General features: G+C 41.5%; 1 protein-coding gene across 1 annotated transcript; it reads left to right on the forward strand.

Annotated features, from left to right (window-relative positions):
• Window positions 1-5,736: 5,736 nt before the first annotated feature.
• gcshb (glycine cleavage system protein H (aminomethyl carrier), b) lies at window positions 5,737-9,875 on the forward strand. The gene is made up of 5 exons (XM_017707302.2): window positions 5,737-5,915; window positions 8,473-8,552; window positions 8,759-8,822; window positions 8,906-9,037; window positions 9,129-9,875. The coding sequence occupies exons 1-5, from the start codon at window positions 5,780-5,782 to the stop codon at window positions 9,221-9,223; spliced, it is 507 nt and encodes a 168-aa protein (XP_017562791.1). The 5' UTR covers window positions 5,737-5,779; the 3' UTR covers window positions 9,224-9,875.
• The last annotated feature ends 1,100 nt before the right edge of the window (window positions 9,876-10,975 follow it).

Below are 10,975 nucleotides of genomic sequence, written 5' to 3' on the forward strand. Positions count from 1 at the left end.
TGGCTTGGCAAACACTGGTTTGGTTGAACATAAAATACTTAAAAATGCCTATAGATGGCAACTCTTTCTACCAGGAGTGCTGCTTTACTGTAGCATTAACTTTAGCTCATCTTTAAACGACGCATTGTAATTGAGCTTAGGAAAATGAGAGCCTGAACAAATCAAGCATGAATTAAGCTTTCCCTTTATTTCACAGCTGGGGAGACGAGCCTAAAACTGCACTCATGTAAATATGTCAATAAAATTACGAGTACAAATGGCAACAAATAAATTGAAGGGGAAAAAATATCAGTTCAAGAACTCAAGTTTTGAATTCCCTATAGAACTGCAGTGGAATTAGCACATCCAGCATCATCATCAAAAAAAATTTTTTCTGAGCATATAGTTTATGTAATTCTACAAGTGCTCAATATGAATCTCCTCCAGCTGTATTGTCATCGACGCCATAGTCAAATTTATCCCATACTGAATTGAGCATGTCGAGTGTCGCTCCACTCATGGTTCTTTCAGTGCGTTTTCGGAGATCATCTATTGCTGTTCAACCAGCAACGACCACTGAGCTGTTGGAGCTTCACTGCCCATGAAAATCACGAAAATCACACAGTTATGACGGATTCACTCTTATTGAAGTGAAGAACGCAGAACGCGAGTCTCATCTCTCAGACTGAAGGGAACAATCTTCCACTAACAGTCAGAAACTATGACCCCTTCTTTCAATTGGATTGTGGTTGGTTCCTAGGCTTCTCATGGTTATAAAAATATAGTGCTTTGAAGTCAGATTAATCTTTTTGAATTGCCCTGTAGAACTGAGTAAAGAGTAGCTTGCTTCCTTCCTTACATTTGGTTTTAAATAAAAGCATATTAATGTGACATTTTAAAAAAACCTATAAAAGCGCAAATCCATTTAAACTATAGTGATGGCACAGGAACGATAGCAGGTGTCAGTAGCAAACTGATATCAGCAAAAAATGCTGGACTGAAAAGTAGAGGGTGGAAAAAAGAATTAATCTGATTTGTGACTGGGATGCAAAGGTGAGGATCCACCAATTCTTGTCTGTTTATTAAAGTTTACAAAAAAGAATACAACAAAGCCAAAAGGAAATGCAAAAAACGGTCACCCGGCTTCTCCCAGCCTCTATACTGCCCCCCTAGTCTACGAGCCTGCCTGCTAGGCCCTGCCACCTAGACAACTCCTCTGCTCCAAGCAGTGTTCTCCTTCTCCCATGCACTGCTGCCTTAATACCCTCCCCCTCCATGGAACATACCATCCTAAGGGGTTACAAAAAAGAGAAGTATTAAAACCAGTACATAATATACACTGCTCAAAAAAATAAAGGAAACACTTAAACACCACAATATAACTCCAAGTAAATCAAACTTCTGTGAAATCTAACTGTCCACTTAGGAAGCAACACTGATTGACAATCAATTTCACAGCTGTTGTGCAAATGGAATAGACAACAGGTGGAAATTATTGGCAATTAGCAAGACACACTCAATAAAGGAGTCGTTCTGCAGGTGGGGACCACAGACCTCTTCTCAGTACCGATGCTTTCTGGGTGATGTTTTGGTCACTTTTGAATGTTGGTGGTGCTTTCACACTCGTGGTAGCATGAGACGGACTCTACAGCCCACACAAGTGGCTCAGGTAGTGCAGCTCATCCAGGATGGCACATCAATGCGAGCTGTGGCAAGAAGGTTTGCTGTGTCTGTCAGCGTAGTGTCCAGAGGCTGGAGGCCTCAACCCAGTAGCAGGACCGCTACCTCCGCCTTTGTGCAAGGAGGAACAGGAGGAGCACTGCCAGAGCCCTGCAAAATGACCTCCAGCAGGCCACAAATATGCATGTGTCTGCACAAACGGTTAGACACCGACTCCATGAGGATGGTATGAGGGCCTGATGCCCACAGATGGGGGTTGTGCTCACAGCCCAACACGGTGCAGGACGCTTTGCATTTGCCAGAGAACACCAGGATTGGCAAATTTGTCACTGGCGCCCTGTGCTCTTCACAGATGAAAGCAGGTTCACACTGAGCACGTGACCGAGTCTGGAGACTCCGTGGAGAGCAATCTGCTGCCTGTAACATCCTTCAGCATGACCGGTTTGACAGTGGGTCAGTAATGGTGTGGGGTGGCATTTCTTTGGAGGGCTGCACAGCCCTCCATGTGCTCGCCAGAGGTAGCCTGACTGCCATTAGATACCGAGATGAGATCCTCAGACCCCTTGTAAGACCATATGCTGGTGCGGTTGGCCCTGGGTTCCTCCTAATGCAGGACAATGCTAGACCTCATGTGGCTGGAGTGTGTCAGCAGTTCCTGCAAGATGAAGGCATTGAAGCTATGGACTGGCCCGCCCGTTCCCCAGACCTGAAACCGATTGAGCACATCTGGGACATCATGTCTCGCTCCATCCACCAACGTCACGTTGCACCAGACTGTCCAGGAGTTGGCGGATGCTTTAGTCCAGGTCTGGGAGGAGATCCCTCAGGAGACCATCCGCCACCTCATCAGGAGCATGCCCAGGCGTGGTAGGGAGGTCATACAGGCACGTGGAGGCCACACACAATACTGAGCCTCATTTTGTGTGTGACTCTAAATCTAGGCCTCCATTGGTTAATAAATTTGATTTCCATTGTTTTTTTTTTTTTGTTTTTTTTGTGTGATTTTGTTGTCAGCACATTCAACTTTGTACAGAACAAAGTATTCAATGAGAATTTCATTCAGATCTAGGATGTTATTTGAGTGTTCCCTTTTTTGAGCAGTGTACATTAGCTAAGAAACACGATTCATGTTTTCTCTATATACATGTAAATCTTCAGCATAATCCAATGGTTGTGGTGTGTGTGTGTGTGTGTGTGTGTGTGTGTGTGTGTGTGTGTGTGTGTGTGTGTGTGTGTGTGTGTGTGTGGTTTTTTTTTTCTTTTTTTTTTCTTCCCATTCTCTCTACGGGAGCTGCCAACAGGCTGCATCTCACATTTCTAAAGATGTAGAGTAGATCAAACCTGTAAGATGTCTGGCACCTTGCCATCATAGACTAACAAATCTAGTCTGAAATGGTTCTCCAACATAGTGATGCTGGTAGCTGTGCGTTTCTCATTGTAGGGTAGTACAGTGAGTATGCGGGGTGTGATGCCTTATTTTTAGATACTAAGTCACGTTTCAATTACAAGCATTTTTAAAGGCTCTTTTTAAAGACAAACTGGTATACATGTGGCTTGATATCAGGATCCGGAAAAAGTGCTGTCTCAAGTTGTAGTGTTTTGTAACTGAATAGATGAAGCTAGTTATTACCGCCACCTCTGGACTTATATGACAATATATGATAATGGAGATGTGCTGCTGTTTTTGGGGACTAACTTCTGTTTGTGAATGAAGTCTTCATGAGCAGTCATCACTGTTTCAGCAGAAGATTGAAGACTGCTGTGACTTCAGTCGTATTGGAGGAAAAGCAGTCGTGACATGGGCCTTTCATTGGACGTTGCTGGATTTCTCCTTCTAAATGTTCTCAGGAGCAACGTACCATGTGACTTTCATGAATGCTTAGATTAGCTTAGTATAAGGTCACATTGGAAAACTGGAGGTCTATAATAATTTTAGTGTACTGTTTTTGTGCATTTTGTCATTTTTATGTTCGATACCACCGATATGATGTTCAACTTTGACTATGGGCAGTGATCTAAAGCAGGGGTCCTCAGTCTTCTCCACCTCAAGTCCCACAGGAAACCAAACCTCGGCCTTTCTGTGTAAGATGTCCGCTGTTTGGGTGCCTCAGTGGTCGCTTGTCGTTAAATGTTAACAATCCAGATTAAATGTAATCATAAGCTTGTTTTGTACCACAAATGAATGGGTGGCAAATCAAATGTTTGTACAGTGAAGTAGACAAGTGAGAGGTAACTGCAAAAATGTTTTTTACATTTTAAAATATTTTACGTTTTGCACTGAAAATGCTATCCTAGCAAGTGAAAACAAATGAAGTGAATATCTTGCATTTCTCATAATGCAAATGTAAGAATATATGATTATTATTGGTAGCTCATCTTGCTTGCTTTAGCATTATTTATCAAAATGAGCAAAATAATCATGGTTAATATCTTAAAAACTAAGTGAAACGATTTGCCAATGGAAGGAGACAATAAAACAAAAATGTATAGAAACAGGTGAGAGTCCTGTAATGTTCTTACAACCTCATCTCTCTCTCCTTCTTTCGGCTGCTCCCTTTAGGGGTCGCCACAGTGGAACATCTGCCTCCATCTTGCCCTATCCACTGCCTCCTCTACTTTCACACCAACCATCTCCATGTCCACCTTCACTACATCCATAAACCTTCTCTGAGGTCTACCTCTTCTCTTTCTACCCGGCAGCTCCATCTCCAACGTTCTTTGACCAATATATCCACTATTCCTCCTCAACACATGTCCAAAACATCTCAACCTGGCCTCTCTGGCTTTATCTCCAAACTGCTCCACCTTCACTGTCCCTCTGATCTGCTCATTTCTAATCTTTCTTACAACCTCATAAGAAATATCAGATATTTTAACTACACTTGTTTTCATTTGCTTCCATTTTTTGCAGTGTATTATTAAGTCAATCACTTTTTCATTCATGTTTATCATATATGAAGTGCAATTGATAGCCCACTATAAGGACAACTTGCTCCCCCTTAGTATTAGTCCAGGGACCACCAGAGGGTGCTTCCCGGTGGTCCACTGCCCGCTGATTGAGGAGCCCTGATCTAAACCCATCTTCACATGATCTGCTGTAATTGTTGGAACACGGCAGCGCGCGCTTCCCACGCGGTCAAGGGCATCGTTAGTGATGGGAGGTCCGACTCAGCCCTGCCGAACCGACTCTCAAACGGTTCTTTCCTTAATGAATCAAACTACTGACTCAGTGATTCACTGATTCAAATAAAGTCAGCTTTATTGCCCAATGGAGCCCGAGCTCCGTTACTGCTGCTCACCAGGCAGACTTGTTTGTACATTAGCGGCACTAATATGAACGAAACTGAAGCCAGCTGCTGTGATTTATGAGCCGATTCCATGAGGTTAAACTAAAAGTTTTCTATTATTGAAGGTGAACGTCACCAACTTTTCTACATTTCAAAATAATTCAGTCCTTGAGATGCGAACAGTCATTCAGAATGTTCTGATATGAAATGGTTCACCGCAGAGAAAATGACAGATTCAGATTTCACAGCGGTGGTGATGTGATAAAAAAAATAGCCATTTTATTTACGGCATTTGGCTGACGCTCTTATCCAAGATATCCATATAGTGTGGGGTGTTTGCCCAGGTGGGGATTTAACAACTGTCAACAGCGTACCACCTATTTACTATCCAAAACCAACAGTGAGCTTTTAGAATATAATATTGATGATGGCAAAATCATCATAGCGCCCAGTATGTGTCCCTCCGCCATGAATTGCTTAAAATAAATGGATTCAGATACATTTTAAGCCAAAACCAGCACAAAACTATAATTATGACTCGGTAAGTTTCTCTAGAATACAGCATTTATATTTCGCACCAAGCCACTCTGTTTTATTTACACCTAAGCCATTTAATTGTGTATATTTTTAAATCGGTGGATTCCCTCTTTAAGTATTGAGTCTGTAACACGTACGTAAACAGCGCGTCGATACTTCGAAGATTTTCTACTCGGTGCGGACTGGTCATTCGGTTCGACTGAATCACTGAAAAGAGTCGAGTCCTCAGAACGATTCTTTCACGAGTCGGACGTCGCTACCTGTTATTTCATTCGAGCCGGGTAGAGCAGCTGAAGATGGCGATGTGCGCGGCGCTCCGGCGCTTCTCCTCAAACTTTCCAGCAGTTCTGCCTCTGCTTTCGGGACCCGCGCGCGTCTCCTTGCGCCACGCCGGCTGGAGGGCGTTCAGCGCGAGCTCGCGGCTCGAGGAAGGTAACAACACGGTTTGGTCAGATTTTAAGGTCAAGCTGCTGCACCGTGGAGTCGCCAACACAGCGAGACTGGGCGCTTTTGATTTCTGACGCTTTAAATCGTTCATGTTAATCCATTCCGCGTCCACGCTGGTTTAAGTCACGTCGCAACCAACGTGTTTTGCCCAGTGTTTCCGTTTGACAGCCTCTGTGTGTGGAATGTAAGCGAGTTATTAACCTATTAACCTACCTAAGTCAAGTTTTTCAAGTTCTTGTGTTGTTCAAGGCGAGTCTCGGCGTTCCCCGTTCCACCTTAAACGGTGCAGCAGTGACGTCCTTGCCAGAATGTGCAATATTTGAACAGGGACTTGCCACCTATTAGACTGACCAAGTTTTGAACGGTTCACTTTAACCAGCCAACTTACAGGCCTGGGTTTAAACCTCTAAGAACGTCTCCAGTATTGCACTGTAGTGTTTGGTGAAAATTTCCTAATGAATAGTAGGATTAGGTTTGAGGGAGTGGGCATGTCAGGTCAGTAATGACCAGCTTAAGTAGTTCAGTTTGGCTTCATAATGTGGGACCGCAGCCATGCCTGTACTCTGTTAGCCATGTGGGCTGAGTTCTCCTTCTTAGGGGAGCTCAGTGAACTCTCTCCACACCTCATGCTAGTCTGGCTGGTCTAGAAAACTAATCAGATCAGGAGAAGACTAGTGAAAGTGAAGCAGACACTTCATCCTCTTATATCGCAGTGGCTTGTGTTGGATTTATTTTTCATAAAATTCAGTCTCTCCTGACTCAGCACTGCACTGCTCCTGAAAAAACACGAAATTCCTTCCACTCGGCTCGGATCTGAAGGCACAAAAGGGGGCTGCTTCCCACAGCCGTGTCTCCGTGACCTTACTGTTCACAATCTGGTTTAAACCTGTATTTTTCTGCATGGGCTGATGCTGGCGTTGGGAACTGTTGAGGCATTTAATTGCCCCTCAGGGAATCCTAAACAGGCCTGCACTTGACGGTCTTGTTTCTATCCCAAGATGTTTTGATTCACATAAATTATGCTTTATTGTTCAGATGTGGAAGAGGAATTGATTCAAAATCAGGGTACTGTCCATGTCTCATCCCTTCTTTTTAGAACCTGAAGATGTTTGGGTTAATGAGAGTGGGTTAAAGGGACATTTGCTCCTTATGAGGGCTCGTGATTTGAACAGGGTGCCTAATTCAGTAGTAAGTTCAGTAAAATAACTTCAGTTTTTAGAAGGGCACTAATGAGGAGGAGACGCTCTGTGTTGCACAAGACCTTCTGGCCTCCATCCAGAAGACGTTAAAGCGTCCTTTGAGCCGTGACACGCCTGAAAGGCAGCGGTTGTCAGAGAAAACTATTGTGCCTCTGCCGGTCGAGTTTGACCGCTAATGACTTGCCTTGTGTTTCTTTTGCTGTATCTCAATAAGAAGTGGCACAGTTTGATGTGACTGCAGGAGGTTCTGTCTTTTGCAAGTATTTCGTCTTCATTACTGCTAAGCATGAGAGCAGCAGTGAAAGCCACTCTGGATTTGCCAGTTCACATTATGCAAAGGGGCAGATTTCATAATTAAATAGGTAAGATATAAATATGTCAAATGCTTCACTCTAGAGAAACTTGCAGAGTCAGCATTGTTCATGGCAGTGGTGATGGGAACTAGGCGTTTGAAGCGTTTATTATCTTTCAGATCTGTCTGTGCAGATGCCTGAAACATTGATAGTTCGATGCTGAAACGTGTTTTGTAAAATGTGCTTGGTTTTTAGATGCATGCAGCGGGCTTAGTGGCAAAAAAGTAGTTAAGGAAATCTCCTTTTCAGATTTATTATTTTACCTTTATCAACATTACATATAAAGCTCAGAAGTTGTTTTGGCCAGTAAATAAAATTTGACATTGCGACCCCTGGTTCCTATCACCACCACTGTAAAGAAGACCACGGTCTGTGACTTTATAAATGCACCATTTCACATCAGACCAGTCTGACTTCTACATCTCAACGAGTGAATATGATTTTAAATCCATTGGATCATGTGTTTTTCTTTTAGCTTTTACTCTTGCTAGAGTCTAGCTAGACAGACAGACAGACACTTCATTGATCCCCAAGCAAATGTAGCAGCCAGTATCACTAACACAACACAGGACAGTAATAATAAGCGCAAAATTATATAAAAAGAACAATAAACCTATCTACAAACATATATACAAATAGATATCTACAAGAATGTGCAATAAGATCGTGGGAAAAAGGCAGTGCAATAGCAGCATATAATGACTACTGAATAAATATGTGCAGATATTGGTACTAAAATAAAGGTGTTAATGTCTCGGTGTGGAGTGTCCAGATGTGCAAGATGCATGGTAGGGGTTACAGAAAGTGCAATCTGCACAGTTAGGTGACCATAGCATCTTTAACTGGTCAGTTGTGTTAAGCCTCATAGTTTAAATCAGTGTTGAATGCATAAAAAGCAAAACAATACTGCCTACTGAAGTACTGTAATAGCACAAATAGATTCATAATGAAAATGTTTGTATGACATGCGCTTTCTCTTGTTTTCTGCAGCTCTCAGATTCACAGACAAACATGAGTGGGTACGAGTAGAAGGGGGTATCGGCACAGTCGGCATCAGCAATTTTGCTCAGGTATATTACTCAAGTCAGTAATTAGGTGTGACTTATCAGGCCATTTTAGTGTTATTGTAAAATGTTTACACTCTACTTTGCGTTTAACTAATTTTGTTCAGCCCTTTAATCTTCTAAAGCTTTGCTCTTTTGCCCTGTATAGTCTATTTTGCGCAGATTGTTATTATTATTTATTTATTTATTTCCCTCCCCTGCATTAACCACAGGAAGCACTGGGTGATGTAGTGTATTGTGGACTGCCGGAGGTTGGGACAAAGCTTCAACCAATGGGTGAGAACTGATGTTATATTTCATGTCTCCAGTTTTCTTGGTTTTAAGCTGCAGTGTCATGGGACATCTCTCCTTGTCTTTAGAGGAGTTTGGTGCTTTAGAAAGTGTGAAGGCTGCTAGTGAGTTGTACGCTCCATTGACTGGAGAAGTAACTGAAGTCAACACAGAGCTGACCCAGAACCCCGGACTTGTCAATTCATCCTGCTATGAGCGCGGTGAGTGTGTGCTGTTAGCTAAAAGGGAAAACTTAAGTGGCCCTCATCTGGTTCTCTGATGCACTCCTTAATTCTTTCTCCTGTCTTCAAGGATGGTTGATTAAGATGACCATAGAAAACCCTGGAGAACTTGAAGCCCTCATGGATGAAGCTGCTTATGAAAAATACGTCAAATCACTTGAGTAATCTGTTAAGTCTGCTTCATTTCCAGTAAAAGTCACAAAGGGTCTTTGCCAAGTCAGAAAACACTGTAAATTGCTACCATTAGAGATTGTACTAATAAAATTCTATGGAGTATATTTATCATCAATTTGTAGTTTTCACCATGCTGCTCATCTTATGTTCTTATGGCTTGCACAACAGGTAGCCATATATTTCAATGGGCTCCATTGAAAAGCTGGGACCAGTTTCAGGTGTTTTCACTGAGCTGGGAAATGTGATGAATGTTGAGTGTTCTCGATGGCTTTTGTTAAAAAATGAAATGAGGCCCAAAAGGATGAAAATTACACTATTGGACCATTTTGTATCTGAAAAGGCTACACCAAGTATTTGCAGTTTTTTATTAAGACTCTCAGTCAAGAATTCTTTTGAAATGAAACTTGCTTTAGTGATTTGACAGTTGTAAATTCTGTAAATTGTTTGCATGAATAAATCTAGGGGTGGAATGACCCACAGCTTGCTTTGATTCACTATATTGGGTTCACAATTCAGCAATGTCATCATGAGAACTGTAATTATGTTGCTTGTTGTTAGTTGGTGTTGATCGTTTGCAAACGTTGGCGTTCAAGCAGTTCATATGACATGAATAATTGAATGAATAAATGTTTATCCTCCATAATGTCATTATCATGTTTTTCAACCCATAATTTAATGTTTAAGATGTAAACATCGTCACTGTTCGATGCCAAATGCTCTGTTTTCGAGAAAACATACTAAGACAGAAAAGCTTAATGTCTGCATGAGCTCCCTCACCGAAAGACATGTATATTAAATTCTTATATGTTGCTGAGACATTGTTTTATGATATGATATGAAATGGTTTTGGTTCAGGGCTTTTTAAAATCCAGTGGAAAGGTACATGCAGGGCATAATAAGGCAAAATAGTACCCAAAGGAAATTTGGATTTACTGTTGTTTTACCATTATCAACATATTATTAAAAAGTCAGAAGACGTGTAGATTTGCTGGTGGTTTTGGAGAGTAAATAAAATGGTCATATAAGTGGCTTAGAAAATGGATGGATGGATGGATATTTGTGTTGTAGACTTTGTGACCCTTGGTTCTCGTCTCCACCACTGTAAAGAAATCAGAATATGTGAGTTTCTCTGCTATGAACCATTTCACATCAGACTCTGACTAATTTTTACATCTCAAGGACTGAATTATTCTGAAATTTAGAAAAAATACAAATCTTTTACTTAAAAAAAATACCGTAGCTGGCTTCAGTTTTGTTTATATTATTGTCTTTCTAATGTACATACAAGTCCACCTACATTAGTGAGCAGAAGTAATGGAGCTCAGGCTCCAGTGTGACTAGAAGAAAATAAAGTTGACTTTAGCTTTGAATTGATGAATCATCGAATCAGTCGTTTGATTCATTGAAAAGGGTTTGCTAAAGCTGAATCAAACCTCTCATCACGAACAGGCTGATGCTCTTGACCATGTGGAATCTGCACTCCTGCATGAAAAGTTACATTTCAAATCAAACTCTGAATGATGGATGGATGGATAGATAGATAGATAGATAGGTACTTTATTGATCCTGAAGGAAATTTAGCAGCCAGTAGCAGACACACAACACAATACAGTAATAGTAATAAGGGTGTAGACATATAACAAGAATAAATATACCAGATCCTATCTACAGGCATACACACAAATAGAAAAAATACAACAATCTTTAATAATATCCATAGCCTGAGATGAGAGATGTAGTGCA

The sequence above is a fragment of the Pygocentrus nattereri genome, chromosome 15, assembly GCF_015220715.1.
Source record: "Pygocentrus nattereri isolate fPygNat1 chromosome 15, fPygNat1.pri, whole genome shotgun sequence".
In the NCBI taxonomy this organism is placed as follows: domain Eukaryota; kingdom Metazoa; phylum Chordata; class Actinopteri; order Characiformes; family Serrasalmidae; genus Pygocentrus; species Pygocentrus nattereri.

Bases quoted from the DNA above. Each gene is read 5' to 3' on its own strand.
- gcshb (XM_017707302.2), top strand. From the start codon at position 5,780: ATGGCGATGTGCGCGGCGCTCCGGCGCTTCTCCTCAAACTTTCCAGCA. The intron at 5,916-8,472 runs GTAACAACACGG...TGTTTTCTGCAG, and splicing joins GAGCTCGCGGCTCGAGGAAG to CTCTCAGATTCACAGACAAA. The intron at 8,553-8,758 runs GTATATTACTCA...CATTAACCACAG, and splicing joins GCATCAGCAATTTTGCTCAG to GAAGCACTGGGTGATGTAGT.